At 47.5% G+C, this 25,591-nt stretch overlaps 3 protein-coding genes across 11 annotated transcripts in view; 1 reads left to right on the plus strand and 2 right to left on the minus strand.

Annotated features, from left to right (window-relative positions):
• Iqck (IQ motif containing K) overlaps positions 1–8,343 on the minus strand; it is a 201,444-nt gene extending 193,101 nt beyond the window's left edge. For 8 of the 9 annotated variants that reach the window (XM_040755662.1, XM_040755648.1, XM_040755660.1 and 5 more), the window contains exon 1: positions 8,157–8,343. In XM_040755662.1, coding sequence (XP_040611596.1) covers positions 8,157–8,343 — 187 coding nt within the window. Of the gene's footprint in view, positions 1–7,855; positions 7,999–8,156 lie in introns of those variants that run through there. The other variant, XM_040755657.1, reaches the window with a different exon arrangement.
• Positions 8,342–22,209, plus strand: Knop1 (lysine rich nucleolar protein 1). Its single transcript, XM_013117478.3, is given in 6 exon segments — positions 8,342–8,495; positions 10,512–10,681; positions 10,683–11,432; positions 13,345–13,413; positions 15,002–15,079; positions 18,273–22,209. Coding segments are annotated over 6 exon segments (1,533 nt in total). The 3' UTR covers positions 18,585–22,209.
• Positions 22,210–23,248: 1,039 nt separating this feature from the next.
• The window catches only part of Vps35l (VPS35 endosomal protein sorting factor like), a 109,308-nt gene continuing 106,965 nt past the window's right edge, over positions 23,249–25,591 (minus strand). Inside the window, exons 30-31 of the mRNA XM_040755626.1 lie at positions 24,083–24,229; positions 23,249–23,528 (exon numbers count right to left, since the gene is read on the minus strand). Coding sequence (XP_040611560.1) covers positions 23,430–23,528; positions 24,083–24,229 — 246 coding nt within the window. The 3' untranslated portion in view covers positions 23,249–23,429. The remainder of the gene's footprint in view (positions 23,529–24,082; positions 24,230–25,591) is intronic.

Consider the following 25,591-nt stretch of genomic DNA (forward strand, 5'->3'; position numbering starts at 1 on the left):
CTACCTTTTCTAACAGTCTATAAGTTTGGTGAGGGAAGTGGCTGGGTTTGCTTATGTAATAACCCCAAATAATAATTGCTGAACAAATGATGGGTAGATAAAACACAGTAAGCTCCCTTGGAACCCATTCATAATTCACACCTACAACACTGTAAGTTCCCTTGGAACCCATTCATTAAATCACACCTACAACACTGTAAGTTCCCTTTGAACTCATTCATTAAATCACACCTACTGGGGTAGCCCATTTTGTACCAGGAGCCATCCTGGTATTGACTACTGGGCCATCCTACAGTAGTAACAGATGATATGCCACATTTATTTAGCAAGTAAATTCCCCTTGGATATCTGCTTTGTTTCCAGTATTTCCATATTAAGAATCCTACAACACAAATATTAATAAGTGTCATTAATTCTTAAATGTGAAATTTTCCTGTCCACAAAAAAGGCAAATTTCCATACAGAGAGTTGCCAACGGGTCTGGAGAGATGGCTCAGTGGGTGTTACACTTGCCATACAAGAGTGGGAACTGGAGTATGGACTCCCAGAAATGATGTAAAAGCTATATGTTTGTGGTGGCCTTCCTGTAGTTCCAGTTCCAGGATGTAGAGATCTGGACTCTGTGAAGGGAGTTAGCTAGTTAGATTAGAAGAAAAAGGGAGTCCCAGGTTCAGCAGGAGCTCCAGGTTCAGTGGGAGCCCCAGGTTCAATGGGAGCTCCAGCTTCAACAGGAGCTCCTGCCTCAATATATAGAGAATGAGGGAAGAAAAGGAAGTCACTTGATGCCAACTTTGGCTAATAAAGGCAAGCACATATATGTGCATGTACACCACCCCCAGTCCTTATATACACAAGAGCACACATACACATACATTTGCATAACATTCACACACATAAAATGTTTACAACAGTATATATGTCTAACAGTGACACTGCTCCCTAAATTTTATCTTTACACCCATATATTAGTGCAACTCTAAGCCCTCACCCCTGCCCCAAGTAGATGGCAATTAATACAAAGACTCACAATTAGCCAACCATCAGAGAATAAGAAACTGTGAAGTTCTGGGTCCTCAGTGAGACAACTATATCACACCCATTCCAAAGGTTCAGGGCTGATTATAGACTTTAAGGATCTGAGGTAGTGAAGAACTACTAATAAACAATATTTTGTGGACAAGACAGAGCCATTGCACAGGGCCATTGAACCTACAGTGGCTGTGACTGTGTGTGAACAAGATCTGCATAAGATCAAGCCAGCCAAAATCTGAGCAAGGATAGGGAAAAGGATTCATGAAGTACCACCCCTAGCTAAGCAGCTATTGGCAACTGATGGCTACTGGTGGAGAAAAAGTCCGTTTCCTTTAGAGTGGTCCCTGGCAGGCAGCCCATGTTGCAATGGATGGCCCTACATCCATGCACACATTGGTAGCACTATGTGGACTCTGGATTTAAAACCACAATACATGCAGTTGGGAGGGGAAAGTGGTTGGGAGGGGTACAGGAGATATGGGAGAGGAGGAGGGGTGTGGTCAAAACATTATATTCATGTATGAAAATCTCAATAAAATTTAAAAATCTGATATATTTGAGATTCATCAGTTTCACCATGTGGATCAAGCATGTGTAGATTGCAGACTGGTGCTGGTATACAGAAAGGCACAAGATAATTTAAGTAATGTGAAGAAACTGAATTTGGGGCTGAAGGTCTAGCTCAGTGGTTAAGAGCACTGGCTGCTCTTGAAGAGGCACTGGGTTCAGTTCCCAGCACCCACATAGCAGCAGCTCACAACTGTCTATAATTCCAGTTCCAGGGGATCTGGCACCCTCTTCTGGTCTCCAAAGGCACTAGGGACTCACTACGTCTCTCTCTCTCTCTCTCTCTCTCTCTCTCTCTCTCTCTCTCTCTCTCTCTCTCTCTCTCTCTCACACACACACACACACACACATAACATACACACACACACACAAATACACATACACACAGCAAACACACATATACACATTCAGGCAAAACACTAAAATGTAATAAAATAAATCTTTAAAAGAACATTCTTCACTTGTGTGTATATGCATACATGTGTATGTGCAGGTAGGTGTGTGTGTGTGTATGTGTGTGTGTGTGTGTGTGTGTGTGTGTGTGCAGTCCAGAGGTGTCAGCTGTACTCTTCAGTTGTTTATTTATAGAGACAGGGTTTTGTACTGAACCTGGAGTGCACTAAGCTTGTTTTTATTTATAATTATATATACAGTGACCTGAGTGCATGTATGCCCTCATGCCACAAGAGGGCACCAGATCTCATTATGGATGGTTGTAAGCCACGATGTGGTTGCTGGGAATTGAACCCAGGACCTATGAAGAGCAGTCAGTGCTCTTAACCCCTGAGCCATCACTGCCCCCTCCCAGGAATGTTTTCATTTGTTGTTGTTGATGTTTTCTGAAACAGGGTCTCACTGTGTGGGCCTGACTGGCCTGGGAACTCACAGTGCTCCAAATGTCTCTGCCTCCTAAATGCTGGGATTAAAGGTGTGTGCCACCATGCCCAGTACCCCATGAATTCTTTAAACAAACAAGGTGGTATACCCACAGTTTGATCCATTGTTTTTGTTCTTTCCTTCGTGCTGGGTATCAAACCTACTGTGTGAATTTGAGGCAAGTACTCTATCACCAAGCTACTCTCAAGTTAATTTTTAAGTGCTTTGGTGCTTAGGAAAATTGTTCTCCAACCTGTGCTGTATGCACTTAAGGAAATCTGGTGTGCTGTTTATAGTCTATAATTTCTCCATTATCAAAGAGTTTAAGCGGAATTCATTGATCAAGGGAATTTAATGATATATGTGTACTAAATGAACCTTAATCTAAGAACTAGTGGGACTGTGTAGGGAACAGAGGAAGCCCAGAGTGAGTGAAGTCCTGAGTGAATGTGTGCTGACACAGGCATGGCTGTGTCAAGGACACCAGAGCCTCAGACCCACGGAGCAAACGACAAAACTTTCTCTCCAAGGGTGAAGATCAAAGGGAAATGGCCAAACCTTCCCTTCTGGTCTGTGTGTGAATACTGATGTGTGCAGAAACTATCCACCATATTGCTCTCCCACTAGATGTTTATACCCTGAAGACTGTTCCCCTACAGAGTGTTCTTCCTGAGATCAGCTAAACCTGTCTCCTTGATCCTGCTGTAAGCCATAAACCCCACCTACTTGTTTATCTGCAATAACCTCTCTTCCTTGGTGTTCATTTTATACAACATTCAAAGGCTGGTGAATGAATTTAGGGATCATGGGAATTGAAGCAGTCAAGATACACTGCATTTCTGGACTGGGTATGAGTAGAAGACGTGACATTCCCTGAGATGGAAAGTAAGTTGCTGGTGTCTATAAGCAGCAAGACATGCCTGACCCAGTAACAAAGACAGTTTCCAGCAGCAGTAGATACATCTGACTGAAGCAGAAGAACAACTCCTAGGGGAAGCAGGGTGGCAGCTACTCTGTTCTGGGTTGGAAAGGTAGTGGGCATGGGAGTGGTGTGAGAAGGGGTCATGTGTTCCTTTGAGAAGCTGGCAGAGAGGGGACACAGACAAGAGCTGGAAGAGGGCTTTCTCTTCGATTACAGATCAGAGTGTGTGAAGAGATAAGCTAGCAGAGATATGAAAGATGGGTGGTATCAAAGCCCAGAAAGCACTGAGTGGTAGGGTGTGCCTTTCTGTTTGTCTGGGGGGGGTAGTCTTTGTTTTGGTCAGGGTTTGACTACATAGCCCTGGCTGGCCTGGGACTCTATAGACCAGAATGACCTGAGACTCACAGAGATTGTCTGCATCTACTTTCCAAGTGCTGAGATTAAATGTGTGAACTCTATGTGTGTTGGCATAAACAAGTTGGATTTCCTGCCCATTCCCAACTGCAGGCATTTTCTTAGTAATGTATCCTGTGCTAACTGGCAGGAACATTTATTTGGGTTAAAACTTGGACCACTGGATGTGGGAGGTGGGAGAAGACACTGATGAGTCGTGCCCAGAGCTGGTTGGTGTCATTTCCTCTGGCTGGCTCAGCTGCTTTGTTGGAGGAAGATTCTGCATTCATTCAGGGTGAACCCATGCTGGGATCTGACCAGTGCCAGTGGGATGACAGACCTACTTTCTAATAACATTGAGGGCTGCTGAGTTTAGAGTGATTGATTGATGAATCAAGGACAGCAAGAGGATATTGATAGCAGTAATCACCATGACTTAAAATAGGAAATGAAGAGCTTCAAACGCCAAGGCTCACTGTTGCTCAAAACCATTAACATCACAAACCACTCTATGATTTAATTAGAAGCACTGGAAGGATGCTTATTTATAACACAATCTTGAGAATATAAAGGCTTTAGTTGTTGCTGGGAAGATGAGGAAGAACACTGATGAACATTTACAGATGTTATTGGACAGGCAGGCAGGCAGGCAGGTGCACACACAGCAATAGTAGAGCCAGGGAGGAGAAAGAACTTAAGTTAGATACTGACCAATGTTGTACCTTGTTTGCATGAAATTGAGCTCCTTCCAGGTCTACTGGCTGTGATAACTTTTTTAATGGATTCATGCTAATAGAACGTAATAATTAACTTCGGGGATAAGATTACCAGAAAGAATATATTCCTTGCCCCATCCCTTTTTCTTGGGTTTTTGGGGAGACTTTGTAGCTCAGGCTGGCCTCAAACACTGGGTCTTCCAGTTTCACCCCTCCAGTTCTAGGATTACAGATGTGCACTACTACACCCAGCTCCATGCTTCCTCTAGGAAGTTGAATACACTGTGTTTTTATATAAAACTACATTACTTCTATGTGTAAGAATTAGGTTTAGTCATTCTTCCACTTAGCTTCAGCTTTTCAACTTGACACAGACCAGAGTCATCTGAGGGTGTCTGGGGGACTGTTTCAAACAGACTGGCCTGTGGACATGTCTGTGGGCATTTTCTTGGTTATTCATTGATGTGAGCAATATGGGCACTGGGCAGGTGTTCCTGGTTTATATAAGGAAAGCTAGCTTAGCCACAGCCAGGGTATCATTTTCCATGGCCTCTGCTTCAGGTTCCTGCTTTGAGTTCCTGTCTTGGCTTCCCTTCAACTGTGGACTAGAAGCTGTATGCTGAAATAAACCCTTTCTTCCTCAAGTTGCCTTTAGTTAGTGTTTTATCACAGCACAAGAAAAATACCTAGGACAGTCATCTAGGTTGAAGTCATGGTGGCCATATATAGAGCCCATCATCACCACCTCATTGCTCAATAGCTATTATTTTGTGTCATCAATTCACTTGCTTTTCAGAGCGCACTGAAACCTTTTGTCCCTGATTTTACCCAGACATGACAGCACCAAAGAAACTGATTCCATAACAGAAGGCAAAGCAAGTTCTTTATCAATGCTTAAAATCATGCATTGATTATTTCAACATCCATGGCATCTTCTCACATGTTATCTCATTTGGCCCCCACTACAGCCCTGCGAGGTAGGAACTATCTCCCCCATACAGCACCTCCCCAACACTACTTGTGATATTGTCAAGTTGACAGGGCCTAGAATCACTTAGGGGACAAACCTCTGGGCATGTCTGTAAAGGAAGTTCCTAGATTAGATTGAGGCAGAATGTTCCACTCTGAATTTGGGCAGCACCTATGGGCTGGAGTCCTGGACTGAATAAAAAAAAGAAAGTGAGCCAGGCATTGGCGGCGCACGCCTTTAATTCCAGCACTCGGGAGGAGAGGCAGGCAGATCTCTGTGAGTTCAAGGCCAGCCTGATCTACAGAGCGAGTTCCAGGACAGCCTCTAAAACAATACAGAGAAACCCTGGGGGGGGGGGAGAAAGTGAGTTGAGTCCCGGCATTCATCTCTCTTTGTTTCCTGGTTATGGAGGTAATGGACTAGCTGCCATGAGCTCCTGCTATAATGATGGACTACGGAAGTGTTGCATCTTGGATGGAAAGATATCCTGGAAGTCAGGAGCCAAGGAACACCACACAGTCACTGTAAGTGTAGCAGCTCACAGCTCTAGGGAAAGGCTTCACCAATATAACAACTTTGCCCTGGCAGGGGAGGGTTTCCACAGAGAAGTTATAGCTCTGCTCAGGTCCAGTGAAGTGTTACTGTAGGCAGACTTTTCTGCCCCACCAGCTGCTCCCCAAATAACCACACAGAGACTTAACATTAATTATGAATGCTTGGCCAATAGCTTAGGCTCGGTTTTAGCTAGCTCTTATAACTTAAATTAACCCATTTCTATTAATCTATGTGCTGTCCCAAGGCTCATTTACCTCATATACGTACTTCCCATTTTGCTTGCTCTGTGTCTCATGACTGCACCCTTCTTCTGCCCAGCATTCCCTCTGCCTGGAAAACCTTGCCTAGCCATCGGCCAATCAGCTTTTTATTAACAATGAGAACAACACATCTTTACAGTGTACCGAAGGAGTATTCTATAGCATGTTACAGTTCTGCTTCACTTAAGGGAAAGTTTCCCCAGCAAAAGTGTTACAGCTTTGCTTAGGTCCCCCAGAGTGTAACAACTGCGCTCCACTAGGGGAAGGTTTTCCCTATAGTTCTGACCTGGCCAAAGTTGTTATGACTGGGCTTCACTCCAGTGAAAATGTCACAGAGCACAACAAATCTCACTCAAGAGATTTATTGTGAAGGAAGAATCCAGGAGGGTGGCTGCCTCTGTCTCTAGGGTGATATATAGGGTTGGGGGGAGGGGGCGCTCAGGGACTGGTGGGAATCTGTGCTCAAAGATTGGTGGGGTTTTGTGCTTGGGTACCTCAAGGATTGGTGCGATTTCAATCCCTGTTCCCAAGTCAGGGTCAGGGTGTTTTTCCTTGGCCCCTAACACCCTACAGACTGTACCCTCACACTGTGAGCCCAAACAAGCCCTTCCTTGAGTTGCTTTTGTCAGGGATTTTCTTTTCTTTTTTTTTTTTTTGTGACAGGGTTTCTATGAAGACCTATTGGCCTGGAAAAGTGAATTCTCTGGATAAAAGACAACAATAAATATAAGGATATCCAAATATTGCTATAGATTAGCCCCTCAGAACTTAAAGAACATCAAAATGAAACATTTTGCTTTAGAACAAGTGTTACACTGAAGAAGGATTCAAACCCTAATGGAGTTGAACTAGATGGTTTTGGGGGTACTGATTCTGAGCTCACAATTCTCTTTGTCCTCTCTATTCTCCATTCCTTCCAACTCATCTCTCTTCCCTTTATATACTAGCAATTTCACTGTTTCCAGTCAATAAATGTTTACTGGCCTTGAAATATTCCATGCAACAGCTGTATATTGCTATTTAAATTTAGTAAAATAAGAAAATTGGTTCTTCAGTTCTGCTAAACACGTCTAACACCACAGATTACTGAAGGCTCTATTAGTACTGTATTAGACAGTCAATGTAGCAAGAGTGAACATTTTCCAGTAGTTGAGAGGCAGGAGTATTCTGAGCTGGAGGCCAGCCTTAAGTACAAAGGGAGAAAAGAGAAAAGGGGGAGGGGAAGGGACTGGGAAAGAGTGAGAATGATTAGGAATGAGTTTGTGTCTTTGATTTTGAGATCTGAAAGCTCTGGAATGAAGGAAAATTAGCACTATCCCCGTAACCAAGGACTTGTGGCTACGTGGTTCCGTCTCCTAACATCGCGACGTACAAACCATTGTTATGTCCACTAGAAGACTAACACAGGACCCCACGATCAAGGTACGACGGCTACAAAGGAACAAGTGAGCCTGCCTGTGTTTGTGGGAGTCCAAGGAAACCTGGGGCAAGAAGAGATCAAAACCCATTTGTCCACAACGAAGTACTCCCCAAATGGGCCACTGCCTCCCCACACTGGAATTACCTGGACCAGTCTACAGAGCCCATTCCCTTCTTCCCATGGGGAGCTTTGCGGGTGGTCCGGGTCTCCACCCTGAAGCTCCACACCACGCAACTCCCTGACTCGGTTTCCTCCTGCATGCCTGTTGCCTGTGGTCGCACCGGAATGCAGACAGCCGCCAGCCTGGTTCTTCGCGTGTGGGCCCGAGGCTAGTTCGCACGCGCGCGTCACCCGCCTGGCGCACAGAGGTTCAGAACGCGCGTCCCCGCGGGTCCCGCCCGCGTCCCGCCTGGCCCGGCCCGGCCAGCGGTGGCCGCCTGCCTACCCTCGCAGATCTGCTCCCACAGGTTCTTCCCCGGCGGCTCGGCGACCTGCGCGGGCGACACGAGCCTTTCTGGGGACCCGGGCGACACTGCGGGCACGGGCGTCCGCGTAGCGACCGACGACTCCGCGGAACCTCCCGCCTCCTCTCGCTGAACGCTGCGGTTCCACACCTGTCGGGGCGCCGCCATGCACGCGGTTTCCACAGCAACCGTGGGCAACGTGAGGCCGCGACCCGGAAGAAGACGGCCCTCCCCGGGGCGGGCCAAAGACTCGATGATGACTTCCGGGTCGCGGCGACGCGAGCGCTCACGTGGGGAGGCTTGGCCTGCGGGTGGACCAGGTGAGTGTGGGTGGCGCGGGCGGGCTCCCGAGTGGGGACTGCATGGTGAGGACGACGAGGATCAAAGATAAGTCACCCCCAGACCTGCCCGCAGCCCTCGGTTTCTCCCCAAGTCCTCCCGCCTGTAAGTCGGGAGCCTGCGGTTTATGAGGACAGCACACGCCTCTGTTTTCGAATCCGTGTTTTGCCGCTTGCTGACTTTGAGACCTGGTTATTTAACGTCTCTGAGGCCCAAGAAATTTTGGAGTCACACCAATTCTGCCTGAGGGCTCCCGCGGGAATTTAAAAGTGAATAAAGACCGGGCGTATTTGCCCACGTCTGTGATTCCAGCACGTGGGACGCTGAGGCGGGAAGAGCACGAATTGCAAACCAGCCTGGCGGTGTAGCCAAACTTTACCTAAAAAACAAAGCGCTTTTGAAGAAAGCGTGTGCTTCTAGGTGATGCAGTGTAGGCTCGTTTCCACTTCTGACGAGAGTGGACACCTGTACAGTTACAGGTCTGGGAAGGAGGATGTTACAGGGTACCGAGTGGCAGAGCTGAAAAGTGGGTTAAGCTGACTCTTGGAACTTTTAATCCCAATCACCTCTCTTGACTACTACCCCCAATCCTGTAGCATCTTACTTGTCACCCACCCTCTAGGGACTTCATCTTCCTCTCTTGTGTGAGTTCCCATCCTTTGTTCCCTAAAAGTCGGTACATCCTGAGGCCCAGTCTGTTCCCTGCTTAATTACTATCCCCGTAGCTCTGTTTATGCCGTCCATGTTGGCCAGAGTCACACCTTTGCCTCACTGTACATACACCCATAAAGTGCCTATCAAGGTGTCTGTCCAAGGCATCTGCCCTAAAGAGTTGACACAACCATCCTTCTATTGCCCAAGCTAGAAAATCATGTTGACAACTGGACACACTGTGATGGTTAGTTGTGTGCCACCTTGACACAAGCTCGAGACATTGGAGAAGAGGAACTCATAGTTGAGAAAATGCCTCCATAAGATTGATCTAAGCTGGGCGTTGGTGGCGCACGCCTTTAATCCCAGCACTCGGGAGGCAGAGGCAGGCGGATCTCTGTGAGTTCGAGGCCGGGTTGGACTGACAGCCTCCAAAACAATACAGAGAAACCCTGTCTAGTAAAACCAAAAAGAAAAAAGAAAAAAAAAAAGATTGATCTATAGGCATGTCTTTGGAACATTTATTTTAGATTAATAATCAAGGTTTCTAAGTGTTATTGCCACTCATTAATTCCTAGCAGTCACTTTGAAATTGAAAACAGTGAAACAGTCTTGTAGACTGAGGCAGTCTGCAATTGAATACTACCTTCTGGGCCTTTATGTGGGTGGTAAAACTGAGATTAGGAGAAGCCAATGGTATAAGGCAACCATTTGACCCAAATGTTTGGAATCATGGCTGAGGCTTGTCTCACTGTGCAACATCATTTAGGTAGCTTAGGATGGTAAAAGTTGGGGAGCAGGGGGTTCATTCCTAACTTAGCATAAGAGGGCTATTTAGATGAGACAGGAAGGGGTTGACTTAACTATGCCTCTTTATTGGATCTGGTGGGAGTCAGTGAGGAGGGCTGCTTGGAGTTCCTCTCTGAGACATCTGGTAAAAGGGAAGCCCCCGGGGGCCAGCCAATGGTTTGATCACGGTTGGCTCCTGCAGTGCCAGCTTAGTGTAGACACTTGGTAAATATTTGTTGAGTTTAGGTCTGGGGTTTTAGGAAAATGTGGACAAGGTCTCCGTAGTACTCAGAGCCTCTTCTGTAGGTTTTCTAGCTCCTCTTCAAGGATGGATGTGTTTCTTCTGCCCAGGAAAAGCACCTGACAATCAGAGAGGTTAGGTGATCCAGTCAAGTTGAGCGAGTAGTTTGGGTTTGAACGATAAGCCATCTGACTGTGTCGTGTCCTGTCCCGCCCCCCCCCATCCCCATGTCAAACTGTCCACTCTGAGAAATACTGTAAAGAACTTCAGGGACTGGGTAAAATGATGATTGCATTATTTCTGTTTTTGTCCTCAGGAATGGTCACCAAGACTCAGAAAGTAGACCTGGTCCCACAGCTCCCAGAGAAGAAGAAAAAGAAGAAGAAAAAGAAGGTGGTGGTTGCAGAGGTCGCAGAACCAGAGACTCAGTACTCAGTCCTAAACAGTAACGATTATTTTGTCGATGTTTCTCCAAGGGCCACATCCCCCCTGTAACAATGTGGATGAAGGGCAGGTCCCTGAAATGTTGCCAGGCAAGAGAAAGAAGAAGAAAAAGTCCCCTAGTGCTCACTTGAAGGAGCACCTGCAGTCTGAGGCCACACGGGCAGGACAGAATACGTCCCCCAGCCCTAGAAGGCCGGTCCTTGAGCAGTCAGCAGAGTGCCTCAGCGGAGAGAAGAAAAAGAAGAGCAAGTCCTTGCCGCAGGCCACCTCCCAAGGCTCCCATCTGAAGAACTCCCTAGACCCCAAGCACGCTGAGGAGGTAAGCAAAGCCGGTAAGAAGTCCGGGAAACACAGGAAGGATAAAAAGGTTCTGGACAGGGAAGCCTTTCCTCCCCAGGACTCTTGGCGCTGTGGGGCTGGGGATGCTCTGCGCCCATGCTCAGAGAGGATGCAGGCTGAGGAGCAGGCAGCCTTGGGGCAGAAAAGGAAGCAGGGCAGCCCCAGAGAGCACAGCATGAAGAAGAAGAAAAAGAAGACCCACCAAGAGGGAGACATCCTCCCAGTCCACTTCAAGCTCTCCATGGAGAACAGCCTGAAGAAAGGAAGTAAGAAGTCAGCCAAAAGTGAGCCTTTGGAGTACATCCCAATAGAAAGCCCGAAGACCCCCGGGAAAAAGAAAGTGAAATCCAAGAAAAAGGTGGAACAGTCAGGTGATGAGGGGCTGGCTGTGAAAAGGAAGAAGAAGAGGAAAGAGAGTGGAGTAAAGGAAGACCCCTGGCAGGAGGAAGAAGAGGTAGGTTTGCTTGGCACTTGGGGTGGGGTTGACATACGAGTGCCTATATACATGTTATCACGGACGCTTGTGCATTTATCTGACAGAACCCCAGCATTTGTGGATGTGTTACTATGTACTAGAAAATGATAGGGATTGTATCTTTTTAGGTAAACAGGGTCCAGGGCTCCTGCAGCATCCCTAGTAGTACAGGGGTCCTTCATCATCCATAAATGGGGGTCATTTTTTTGCATGAATATCTTATGGCTTGTGTTCTTTCCACTTGCTGGCTACCTCCAAAGCCTGATCGTTTGAGATAGCCTGGTATCAGCAGCTGCAGGCTGTAGAGATTACATAGTGTTCCTGGTGCTCTGAGCTTTGAACTTCACCCACAAGTCTGGTGGAGAAGGTTTCCTACTTCCTCCAACTCACAGACAAGGACAGTGTGAGGCTGAAGGGAATTTGCCTGAGGTCTCCCAGCTGTGACCAAGTAGAGTTGGGGCTCAGGACATCCCTGAATGTGTCAGGAGATGCCAGTGTGTCCTATCCCAAAACCCAATGTCTCAGCAGCCCAAAAAATGACCATCTTCACTGAAGCAGAAGCAAGCCCCGGCTTCTTCAGCTCTACTAGCCTTTGCTCTGTGGCCTTCCCTCCTATGAGTGATGATGGGCATTTACTGAGGGGCACCTTGGGAGATAGGACATCAGCAAGACATTGTTGGCCTGCAATACTTTCCCAGATGGGGTTCGGATGATGGGGATGGCTCCATGTTGGGGCCTGCAGGGTGCTTCTGGCTGGTGGCATTCTCCCAGCTTTGTCATCATGTAGTAGGCTTTGTTTGACTACACATGGCTCATTCGTAGAAGTCAGAAGACAATTTGAGGAAGACTGTTCTCTCCATTATGTGAGTCCTGAGTAATTTAGGTCAATCAGGCATGCTGGCAAGCTGACCCTGCTGCTCCTTTTTATTCAGAAACTCAGAGTTAGGGAGATGGTTTAATGGGTAAGAGTGCTTGCTCTGTAAGCATTGGAATCTGAGTTCAAATCCCCAGTAGCCACCTAAAAGCTGTGCATGGCACTATGTGCCTCTGACCTCGGCAGTGGTGGGGAGGAAGATTCCAAAAGCTAGCCAGCTTCTGGTCTCCTTTGAGAGACCATCTCAAGGCAATGAAGAAGAAAGTTACAGAAGACCCTAATTGCTCCAATTGTGTGCACCCATGTGCATGCAACACCCAAAATTCAGGGCGAGAGGAACCCAGAGGTTTAAAACTAGTTCCCAATTAATTTTAGGACCACTTTCCCCAAGGAGACCAGGGAAAGTTATTCCCTCTGCCTCACATCTTCCAAACAGCCTACACAGTCTCCTGAGTCACACAGGCCAGGCCATGAGTAATGATGTAAGGAGGGGTAAGGAAAGTTCCCCTCCCCCAGTCATCTCATACATACATGCATAACACTGGTGCCAAGCACAGCATTCTAATGAAAGAGTGCAAAAGCTGTTGGCAGTTGTCATTCATGGTGGACCAAGGACTGCCCCTGGTGTAACTTGCATATAGAGGGTACCCTGAGGAACTGGATAAAAATGGTTGGGGAGACCCTTCCTGGGCCATCAGCAAGCCAAGGGTAACTCAGTTGCACACCAGCCATTGAATCAGGAGCCCTGGATTAGAGTTAGGTCTGTCACTGAGCTGCAGGGTAGCCTGGTTATGAGTCCCTTTACCTCTCTGAGTCTCAGCCTCATCTGTCATCTGGCTTAATGCCACCCTTTGCTAGGGAGATGCATGGAAGGGAAAGTGGGCAAGGCTTTGTTGGCTGAGGTTCTGTCTGGGTGTCACTTTTTCCTAGATCATATGACTTTCCTCAGTGGGCTGCTGGAATTAGGGGGATCACGGCTTACTTACTTGAGTTAATATCTGCCTGTCTTCCCTGCAGCAGTCGGACACAGACCTGGAGGTGGTACTGGAAAAGAAAGGCAACATGGATGAGGCTTGCATAGATCAGGTATGGCCCAGTCTGTCCCATGCCCTCCCTTACCTCTTGTCACTCCTAGGAACCCTCAGCACCCATCAGGCCACAGTTCCTGTGTTCAGAGGGACTAGGGTCTCCGAAGGCCTCTTGGTCAATCCCATGACACACCTCTAGGGGCAGGTGGACTTGTACCTTCCTGCACCTCTGGCCAGGGGATTGCAAAACTGCTGTGACTATTTCTGAGGCCCTTCCATGTAGCCCATTGCAGGGTGTCAGAAGGATGGGATCCTATGACCCTGTAGCTAGAGCAGATACATGTGCCCAGCCACTAATTGAGGAGCTTGAGAGATATCTTAGATACTAGTTTCCACTCTGTCATGTGCAGATTCCTGTGTGGGATTTAGATTTTGTGGAGATGGGATATTTTTATGTTCCTTGACTGTAGTGCCTGGCAGGACTAAGGAGCAGTAGGGGCGGCCTGGTATTAGTCCGTGGTTCACTGGCTGCTGACCCCTCTCTTCTGTGAATCAGCATGGGTCTTCACAGGCAGCCGTGGAGACCAAGGGGAGGGTGTATTGGAAAGAGTCACAAATCCAGATAGATGGCAGCTGGTCCCCATGGTGCCTGCTGAAGCAGTACTGTGACAGATTGGATAATCCTGCCTCACAGGGCCTCATCTCTACCTTAGGAGAGAAAGGAAGGTGGAGGCTGTGTTTAGAAGTGGGGAGAGCCTGGGATGGGCCACCCAGAAGAGATGGTGATGTGCCAAATCTGATGTAATGCTATGGGTGTGGGGGACTACACTTGAAGGAGAGTGATGCATGTTGTGACTAAGGGGAAAACCAGAGGAATGATGCTTCTAGAGCCTCTCTCTAGGGCAGGCCTGGACCACTGGCCTCCAGGCAGTTTCTAACCTCCCTGCAGGGCCAGGGATGCTATAGAGGCCCAGAACAACATGCAGAGGGGCTGTCCGTGGAGCTTCCATTCTCCCAGGCCCTGTCTCTTGACTGCATTGTGGGCCGCTGGGGTGCTGGCAGAGACCCTGAGCTAGCCTAGCTCAAAAGTGCCCATTGCACTGTGGGCTGCTGGGGTGCTGGCGGAAACCCTGAGTTGGCCTAGCCCAGGAATGCCCATTGCTCTGCTACAGATGCTTCTGCTTCTTTTATGACCACAAGCTTCTGGAGCTTTTCGGCTTCTGCAGATGAATAATCAAGGATCAGAAAGGTTAGATAAGTTTTACAATACTGCACAGCCGGTTAGCATTTTTGGGATTCCAACTTGTGTCTGCCTTGTTCATAGAAAGCAGTGCTGTCCTTGCAGAAGTTGACTACATTATACACTGAACATGACAGGTATTGCAGTGTGGACAAATTTCAAAACATCACTGTTACAAACTATTCTTCTGGTAAAGGTGGATAACCCTCTGTTACATGAAAATCACTTCTCAAGAAATTGTGCCCAAGACAAGTGTTTCAGGCCAGGGCACTAACTATTAACCAGAGTATCCTGTGTGCTTAGTAACAGAGGGAAGCTCTTGATTTGCCGCCCCACATCCCTAGCCTACCTTTGTGCAGCGTTAAGATTCTGGGTCTCATCACCCTCTTCTTTTGTCCTTGCATAGGTGAGGCGGAAGGCCTTGCAAGAAGAGATTGACCGTGAATCAGGCAAGACAGAGCCTTCAGACCCCAGGAAATGGACGGTGGGTTTGCTGTGGTGGGCTTGACATCCAGAACCTAAGGTGGACAAGCTCAGAACTGGTCTGAGCCAGCTTTACTTCCTCTAAAGGAGTGCTGGTCTCCCTGTTAGGAAGCTGGAGATGTGCCACCTAGACTTTGTATACTGTTGTAGATGATCGAGTGGCCTGTACACTAATCACAAGGGGCTCTTTGTAATTATGAGAAGTGCCCATAAAGGGCTGCTTAGAGCATGCAGGAAGTGTGGAAGATCTCTTAAGACTCTAGACCCTTAAGTCTTTTCCAAGTCCTAAGAGACCTTCCCTAAGAAAATAGGCCAGATGAGAGATACAAGGGCCATGCACTTGGCCACATAGTTTGTTGGGCCTGGCCATAGCACCATCTCTCTGCCTTCCTTGGCCCCTAGCTGGCATCCATCCTGTGCTCACACTGTGCGGGTCGTGGAGATGCACACGACCCTCATCATAGTCTGTCTGGTGCAGTGGTTCGCAACCTATGGGTCACAACCCCCTTTAAGGTCAAATGACCCTTTCACAGGAGTCACCTAAGACCTTTGGAAAACACAGATATTTATATTATAACTCATAACAGTAACTAAATTACAGTTACAGAGTAACGAAAACAGTTTTATGGTGGGGTCCTAACAACATTAGGAACTTTGGTAAAGGGCGGTAGCAATTGGAAGGTTGAAAAGCACTGGTCTAGGGCCTGTAGGGGTTGGTATGCTTACTAGATGATTAGAAGTGAGGCTTCTCAGGGCAGGTGACACTTGTCCTAAGACCCTGAGTGTGGTGGTATCAGTCCTTGGCATGCAGGGTGCCAAAGTGGGAATGGACTCAGACTGGTTCCTTGCAAAGGCCAGACTAGTGACAGGGTAGCAGTAACTAGCTATTGTGTTACAGCAGTTCACTCTGGGACCACAGGGACATTTCTACTGGGCAGTGACCTGAGGGAGCCACTGTAGAGTATAAATACAGGAAGGGGACTAGGAGTTAGAATAGAAAGTTTTATAATGTGTTTGGGAAGCCTGGCTTGGATTTAGTACTGGAGTGAATTGTGGGGGTGGGGGAGACCACCCCTGGGGTGGGGACAGTCTGCCTGCTCTGTTCTTAGCTTCATGCTTAACAGACAGCATTGATTTAGATAGAATGTCTGAGGCCAGTTGCTGACTGCCACTCTCTAGTGTCCTCTCCTTGGAGAACCTCAACTTCCATTCCTATGAAATGGGTTCCTCCTATGGCCCTGGGGGAGCAGGGGGATGGAGTAGGTTTTTTGTGTGTTTAGATAGGGTCTCATGTAGCCTCTCATACTCACTGTGTAGGCAACTATGAACTACTTGAACTAATTCTCCTGCCTGTACCTCCCAGGTGCTGTGATTACATGTATGCATGCTAGGCAAGCACCTTACCAATAGAGCCATGCCTCTAGCCCTGGAGTTTTATTAGGTGTCTTCTTTCTTACCTCTTAAGCTGAGCAGAGCTGATAGGACACCAAATTGAATAAATAGACCAAGAGACATGGTCACATCATTCAACCAGTGCTCTAGGCACCATCCTTGAGTAGTCACCAGTTCATCTAGAACAGCTGTGGTACCATCTGTTCTGATTGTTCCCCAGCACCAACCTAGAAATGAGTTTTAGGCTGGCATTTGGCTCCCAGGCCATGTGGAGGTCAGTCAAGAGATGATAAGTGGCCTAGGATGTACTGAAAACTATGCTGGGGTTTTGGCATTAAGGTCTGACTCAGTTCTCTCCAATGCTGTGTGAGGGTGTCAGCCCATTAGAGGATGACTTTTGAGGCTTAGAGAGAGTGGTTGTGTCTTGATCAGCCATACAGGTGGGACCCCACCCCAAGTTGCATAACTTCAACATGACAATCTTGGGGACCTGGGCTTCCTGCCCTTCTTACAGACCTTACAGAGATGGAGTGGGTCTTAGAGATTGCTCACATTTTCTAGCTCAAGGGGCATCTATATACTGATGATAAATGCAGCACCTCTGGTTCCTGACCCTATTCCTCTTGGTCAGGAGTACCTGGCTTGAGCGTGCCATGTTGTGAGGCAGCTTTGCTATGTTGAGGCTAAGGAAGGGGTGGTGTGCTCTATGCTGCGGGAAGGTGAGGGAAAGGGTGAGGGAAGTGGCTTGGTGATTAAAGCACTTGCCACTCAAGCATCTAAGTTTGAATCCCCAGAAGCCCCATGAAAGCCAGACACATAGCACAAGTGTCTGCAATCCCAGAACTCTTATGAGGTGCTGGGAGTCTGTTGTATGACACTGATCTATGGAGGGACAGCCAAACTCCTACTTATCCCATATAGGAACTGATGTCACACCAAAGTAATGATACCACCAAAGTCAAACTTGCTGAATAAATTAGTTTATTGGGGTTACAGGAGTATGGGGGAGAGTATGAATAACTGAAGGGAGACTGACTGCATTAACAAAAGTCCACCTCAGCATGAGTGACAACTCATGAAAGCTGAAACTCTGGAGGACTCTACATGACTTAGAGGATGCTCACCTGCTATGCAGTCCTTCCTGCTCATATATCCTTGAGGAAGTAGCCTTGTGACCCACTAAGTTCCAGGGACTGTCTGAGACTTCTGAGTTTACTTCCTGGGTCTTAATAAGCTTCCCTCTCAGAATGGATACTTAAAATCAGAGAATGGCTACACAACACAGGTTATATAGGAGGATCTCTGGAAGCTCAGGGCCAGTCAAGCATATGCAGCAGAAAAATCAGTTTAGATCTTGTCTCTCATAAGGTGGAAGACAAGAACCAACCCCTTAGGTTGTTCTCTGACCTCCACATGTGTGCACATACATTATATATGAACACAGTCACAAAACACAAGTTGGACTGGACTATGGAAAGGTTGAGATGTGTTACAGTCAGGTGAGGTGGTCTTGTGTTTTGAGGCATGGTGTGTAATATATGAAGTGAGGTGAAGTTTCTTGATACCACCATGTGTTGGCAGACAGTAGAGCTTGAATTAGCTTGGCATGCAGTGATACACTTGTTAGAAGCCAATGGTGGGCTCTTACACTGGTCATTGTTATTCATGGGGAGTCGTCTTGACACATCACTCCCATTAAGCTTTAGGGCTCATTAGGATGGATGAAACAGTCCATTGCTTGGCTGAGGTTTAGGGAACTGTTTGTCTTCAAAGGCAATGACAACCTTCTACTCTCTACTCAGGGAACCCAGTTTGGCCAGTGGGACACCGCTGGCTTTGAAAACGAAGAACAGAAGGTGAAATTCCTGAAGCTTATGGGTGGCTTTAAACATCTGTCCCCATCATTCAGCCGTCCTCCCAGCATGACTAAGAGGTCTAACATGGCCCTGGACAAGAAGTCTTCAGATATGCTCCAGCAGAATCTGCAGCAGGACTATGACCGGGCCATGAGCTGGAAGTACAATCGTGGGGCTGGCCTGGGCTTCCCCTCTGAGGCCCGCAAGGTCTTCTACATTGACCGGAACGCTTCCAAGTCTATCAAGTTGCAAGATTAAACTTTATTGTCCTGTTCCTCAAACTGCATTTCTTAGTCAGTTTTGCAGCCACCAAATTGGCTCGGATCAGGCACCTGCAGATACTGAGGACCACTTATGATTTTTTTTTTTTTTTCTTTTTTTTTTTTTCGAGACAGGGTTTCTCTGTATTGTTTTGGAGACTGTCCTGGAACTAGCTCTGTAGACCAGGCTGGCCTCGAACTCACAGAGATCCGCCTGCCTCTGCCTCCCGAGTGCTGGGATTAAAGGCGTGCGCCACCAACACCTGGCTTCATGATGAGTTTTAAACAAGCAGGTGAAACCTGCTTGTGTGTCAGGAGCCAGTACCAGTGGCTAAAACCTCCTATTTTCTGTATTAAACCTTCCACCTCTTTGGGTAAAAGTATTTTAAGTAATAGTAGCTAGCAGTTGTTGACGCGTACAGGGCCCTGACTGAAGCGTTTTCCTTGTATTGATGTATTTAAACCTAATTATGGAATGGGTGCTACTCTCATCTTCATCTTATGGATGCCGCAACTTAAGTTCAGGGATAAATAAAATCGCCAAGGGTCACCTTCAGGAGTACATCACCCTGCATCTGAATGAAGAAAGCAAGTGTTGTGCCATTTCTTCCATAGGGACCAACAAATTTTTTTCCTTACCTCCTCCTCAGGAGGCAGGTGAGGTGTACCGGCCAGATGTGACCAAGCGTGTCCTCTGTGGGAGATAACCTCTGAGCTGGCTGCTTTCATCCGGCCAACTGAGTGCTGTGCTCGCATTTGATGTTTCTGTGCATTGACCGGATCTCAAGCAAGGCATTTTGGACAGGTAATCCTGCATATGAACCCATGTGAGATTCTCAGCAGTGTGTTCCCAAGGGAGACATCTTGGACAACTTGTGTGAAGTCAAATATAAGGAGGAATGGAGAATACGGTGCTTTATCTACTGCGGGCACATCCTTATCCTGAACTACACGGCAAGCTCCAGGTTCAGAAATCTGCATGACATGACTTTCTCTTCTACCAACCTTTGACAGTCTGGGCATCATGGTTAACATAAGGACGTTTTCCTATCTCTTGGCCTGGCACCTCACCCAGATATCCCATTGCAAGCCTGGTCTCTCACAAGCAGAAACCCTAGTCAGGGGCTTGGGTATTGGAGGATTGATGCTGCACTCATCCAGGACATTCATTCTTTGGTTTCATCCTCAGTGTTTGTGTAATTGAGCTGGTTGGGAAGATGACAGAAGCAATTCCAGGCTGCAAATGCCCCAGTTTTCTAGAGTTGGCCAAAGAAACTTCCAGCAGTCTCGTGGAGAATGTTCTCTGGCTTCATTCAGTTCTGTGTGGTTGGTCCTATGTTGAACCCTTTGGTGAGGGAGATGTTCCTCAGCCAGAGAGAGGGTGAGGTATTCCATACTGCCATATAGCCAGCAGTGGTGGCACAGCCTGAAGCAACTGCCTCTACCCGACCCTGTTCCGACCTGTAGGCATAGGCCGTGTCATATCCTACAAGTGTGTCTGCTAGCAAAGACCTTTTTTTTTTTTTTTGGTTTTTCGAGACAGGGTTTCTCTGTGGCTTTGGAGGCTGTCCTGGAACTAGCTCTTGTAGACCAGGCTGGCCTCGAACTCACAGAGATCCACCTGCCTCTGCCTCCCGAGTGCTGGGATTAAAGGCGTGCGCCACCAACGCCCGGCCCTAGCAAAGACCTTTTTAAGCCTCTTTCCTCAGATGAACTTGGTCTTTCATAGATTCAGCCTCAAGAAACAAAAAAGAGCCACCTTCATTCTCAGAGGGCAGAATTCTGACTTTGAGGCAACCTCTAGACCAGTGTTTGTCAACCTGTGGGTTTCGACATCTACATGGGCTGGGTTGCCATCTCATGCCACATATACCTTGGTAACTGTCACCCAAGCGTGTGCACCAGGTCTTTTTCTTACCTGTGACTAGTCTCAGTGCTGAAGGACTTATGTTTGTAGCTTGCTGTCTCAGCACTGACTTAGGTGCTCCATTTGCTCACTCCTCTGTAAGTAAGAATTGGAGTCTAAGAGCAAATAGGCTGTAGGGCCTCCTCAGGAGTCCAGCCTTGTCTCTGCACTGAAAGACTCTGCTTCTATTAACTAGGCTTTTGTCCTACTGGTGGTGGCTTGAGCCACCATACTCCCCGTCTCCATATCTTATACCTTCCCAGAACTTCAGTCTTCTGCTTGATGTCTCCATGTGGGTGTGGGCTGTCAGTGACCCAATACAGGCTTTGAACTTGTCTGTTTCTCTCTCAGGCATTTCTCACCACTTGCTGGTGCTTTATAGTAATATCCTTGTCCATAGTCACCCGCCAACAGTCACCCGTATCTCATGGTTCCTACCACTTTGTTCTTGGGCTGATTTCTGCACAGTCTACTTGAGTCCACAAGGCCACACCCTGACTGTGACCTGTCAGAAGGATCCCAACTAGCCACTGTTGTCCCCTAAAGGAGGGTATGACTCAGCTCTGCAAGCTTCATGCTACTCAGGTTGTAGCAGGCAGAACCCCCCCCCCAACCCCATACCCTTGGCAGAAGGGAATTAAGGTTGCTAGTCAAATTGATTTGAAATAAAGATCCTGGATTACCTGAGTAGGCGCCTCACAAAATCCCTTAACTGGAAGGTGACAGAAGAGTTAGTGTGGAAGAAACATGGAAGGACAGCTACTTGAAAGGAAAAGGCCACAAGCCAAGACCTCGGGCAGTCCTTAGAAACTGGGCAGCACTTCCACCAGAGTACCCACAAAGGAGCTTAGTCTTGGTGACACCATGACCTAGCCCAGAGGGACCAGTGAGTTCTGACCACCAATTTTCAGATGGTAAAAAACACAAGAAGCCATTATGTATGTAATTTGTTAAAGTAGCAAGAACCAGGAACTAAGGACATGAAGTGTCCCTGTTACTCATTTCCTAAATCTTATATGTCCTTCCTAAAGGGAGTAGATGCCATCCTGTGGAGATGGAATTTCAAAGACCAGCCTGCCAGTAACAGGCAAGGGAAGCTGTTCCAGTCCACACTTCTGCCCAGGTTGACAACAAGATTCAGAGGACCTGTGGTATGTGTACCTAATGCAAGGCTAAACTGAGGTTAACACAGGAGCACTGGGAATTCGCTGGGCCAGTGTTGGGAGCTGATGCTGTCCAACAGGGGCAGCAACAGCAGTGCTTTCTGGGTGCTGGTTCACAGCAGAAGAGGCATTCAGCATCTGATTTTTATTTTTTTGAGAGTGGCTTATTTATCCCAGACTGGCCTCAAACATGTAACTGAGGACTATGAACTCTTGATCCTCCTGTCTCTACCTCCTGAGTACTGGGATTACAGGCCTGGACCACCACACTCAGTTTATGTGGACATTGTGGATGCCCGGCAAGCATCCCACCACCTAAGCCACGTCCTCAGCCTCATCTTCTGTTTGTTCGGTTAATTTTTTTTTTAAAGACAATTTTCTCAATTCCGTGGGGTGGTGGGAACTGTCATCAGATTGGCCTCAAATATACAACAGTAACGCTGGTTTCATATGAGTAAGCACATGAATTTATATATAAATGATTTTTCATTTTCTTAGATTAGTCTTGTATAGTGTTTCAGAGTAATGATTAATAAAAATCCATGCCTAAAGCACAAATAGTTTTGAGTGTATGTTATTTTGCCCAGGCTAGCTCCAAGCAATACTGCCTCAGCCTCCCAAGTAGCTGGGACTTGGAAGTGTGTGCTGCCATCCTGGAGCACAGCTGAGCCAAAGCTTGGATGCATTTTCACAGGCTGGAGGTTCCAGGTTGTAAATCAGCAGCAGCGCTGCGGGCCAATGATAGTGAAGTGTAGCCCAAAGCTACCAGCCATCAAGGGCAGCCATAAACTCATTGAAAAACACTGCCTTGGTGCCCAGCAGTGTGTGGGTCTGTGTGTCCTCTCCAGGTAGGAGCCACAAGTGATCAGCTAGCACCTGGAGCAGTTGTGTCTGTCAGGACATTTTCTCAGTCACAGGAAAGACACTGCAGAGTATCCATAGCCAGGTTGGCCTCAAACTCGTGACACCCTCCACCTCTGAAGTGCTGGGATTACAGGTGGACACCTCATGCCTGACCAGGTAGAGGACACTTCTACTGAGACTACAGGGAGCCCCAAATGTGACCTTACTTTCTCCTGTATTCAAAAGTCCAACTGTGATTCTTGTAGTCAGAAAGGAGTCAACTGGCAATCTGACATTTATTATCCCTCCAAAGTGTTTGTAGAACAGTCTAACCTTAAGATGTGATGTACAACTGGGGGCTTTCAGCAAGTTGAAACGCCCTCCAGAAAAGAGGGATTTTTCTTTGGGCTTCCAGGTCACAAATAACAACACGGAGACTTACTAATTTTGAAAGTTTGGCCTGAGCTTAGGCTTTCCCCAACCAGCTCTTATAACTTAAATTAACCCATTTATATTAATCTAACATTGTGTCATTACGTGTACTGCCCATCCTTCCTCTGTGCTTGGCTGGTGATTCTACCTTTCTTCCCAGAGTCCTCTCTGTCCCCAGAAGTCCTGCCTAACTAACCTCTTCCTGCCTAGCTATTGGCCATTCGGCTCTTTTTTACACCATCACAGCAATACATCTTCATACAGTATACAAATATCCTACAATGCTCTTGTGCAAACATGCACTAAGACACTACTATATGAAGAACAAGATTGGGTTTTAATGCTGTCAATTCCCCCTCTGCTGTCAGAACAGTCAGAAGGCAAAAGCTTTAAATCAACCAGTATAAAAGTAAAAATAAAAACTAAATTCCAGGAGGAGTTAATGGCAGCCAAGCAAGTCTTCCAGGATAGTGGCACTGGGGCCCCCAAGGGCAAGTACTCAGGTCCTGGTTTGCAGAGGGAGCCTCAGGGCCAGCTCTGTCAGATGATTCATGTCAGGTTGTTTGCTGCGCTTCTTGATGTAGTCCAGAGTCTTCACCTAGAAAAAAGAGCTCCATCTTGTATTTGGCTTCACATCTCTGACCTGGGGGCCAATGCCTCTTCTGAACTGGCCCTAAGTGAGGTTACCCTGCCTAGCTGAAAATGGGGTGTCTTCCGAGGAATGATGGGCGAAGGAAAATGTTAAGATTGTAACTTCTAAACTCAGACTCAGGGATCTGGGAACAGCTCAGTTTGCAGTGCGCTTACATGTACAAAGCACTAGGTTTGCTCCCCAGCACCACAAAAACTAGGAAGATTGGAAGTTCAAGGTCCTCTTTGGCCATATAGCAAGTTTAAGGATAGCCTGAGCTACCTAACACGTTGTCTCAGAGGAAAAGATTCAGACTTGGCTGTGGCCAGAAGTGGATGACATTTTCAAGCAAGTACTTTTTACTGAGAGGGAGTGACTGGCGATGCTGTCCAGTACTAGGGAGTCACCCAAAGAATTCTGGGGTCTGGCAGCCATCTCAGGGGTGACAGGGCAGCATGCGGTGATGTTGATGCCATGTCTAGGTCAGTACCACTCTAGCTGGCAAGGGCCCTGATGCTTACCATGGTCCTTGTGTCTGCACAGCCGTGCCTCTGTGCCAGGTGCCACAGGTTGACAGAGAGTTGGTTCAGCTTGTTGTTACGAAGGTCCCCATGGGCTAGGATGCTATTGAAGAAGGAGAGGCCCAGGGAGCTCTGGCGCTTCAGGGCCTGGAAGAGAGAAAGAAGAATATGACCTTGCCCTGGCACACCTGATGGGCTCAGTGTAGGTGCCCTTGGTAGAGGGGTCATGGGTCCAAATGCCAACTTTGCCACGTGTCTGCTGCACCCCCCCCCCACCTGTGAAATAACAGTGAGATCCATAACACATGGAGTGAAAACGACAGAGACACCATAAGCTCTGCTGTCACCAGGCTGTCACTGGTTAGGGGAGACCCAACAGTCACTGGGTTGACAAGTGAAGCCTGACGTGGTGACAAGGTTGTGCTTCAAGCACAAGTCAGACTGGAAGGCTTCCCATGCTCTCAGCTGTGGCTCAAGCTTCTGAAAGCTGTGGTGACTATTGCTGACCCTAACCGACTGAGCTCCTGAATTGGGGCCCAGATCTGGCCTTTACAAGACGCACCTACTGCAAGGCATGGTGTGCATGTCTTCTCCCAGAGGCAGAAGGACTAGTTCAAAGTCATCTCTGGCTCCATAGGAAGTTTGAGGCCAGACTGAGCTATGAGACCCTGTCTCCAAAAAGGAAAAAAAAAAAAAAAGAAAAAAAGAAAAAGGAGGAAAGAAAAGAACTTCTTGCTTTGTTGGATAATCTGTGAGGCACCTCACCAAAGAAACATTTAACCACGTGTGACCAGCTCTGAATGGCAGACAATGGGGAAAAGAAATAATGCAGTGACAGCTCAGGGGGAAAGGACACACTTTCTCAGGGGGGAACCAATGAACACAGAAAACCACATCTACAGGTGGGCACCTGCTGTTTCAGGATGCCCATGGAACCTGATGTCACTGGATGCTGACTACTGCCACAGAGAGCTCTGAGGTCCCAGGGCCTTTACTGCAAAAACCTCACAGTCCTACCGAACAGTGCAGGCCATGTGTGCCTGCTCTACCCCACAGTGGCTAACGGGTACTGAATACTCAGTAGATGTTAGCACCTTTGCTCTACATTTCCCATCTCTATGGCAGACACATTCACAACCTATGCTGGGTAGAAAAGCCTTCTAGAACATTTCCAATATTCCATCCTCCAGTTACTTGTACAGTAATTCAGGTACTGCTGAAAAGGGATATTGCAGATGGAAATGAAGACTCTGGGTAGGCCCAATCTGGTGATGGAGCCTTCAAAGGCAGAGTCAGAGACAAGCAGGGAAAGATGGTAAAGAAAGGCCAACAAGGCTGAGCTGAGGACACCTCAGGACACATTAGTAATGTGAGCACAAGGACCTCAGCTGGATCCCCAGCATCCATAATAAAACGTATGTGGTGGCACACACTTGTAGTTCCAGCAGGGAGACAGGAGGATCCCTGGGGCTCACTGGTCAGCCAGCTTAGCAGTACAGGCAAGCCCCA

Source organism: Mesocricetus auratus, unplaced genomic scaffold (genome assembly GCF_017639785.1).
Source record: "Mesocricetus auratus isolate SY011 unplaced genomic scaffold, BCM_Maur_2.0 Super-Scaffold_4256, whole genome shotgun sequence".
NCBI classification, from domain to species: domain Eukaryota; kingdom Metazoa; phylum Chordata; class Mammalia; order Rodentia; family Cricetidae; genus Mesocricetus; species Mesocricetus auratus.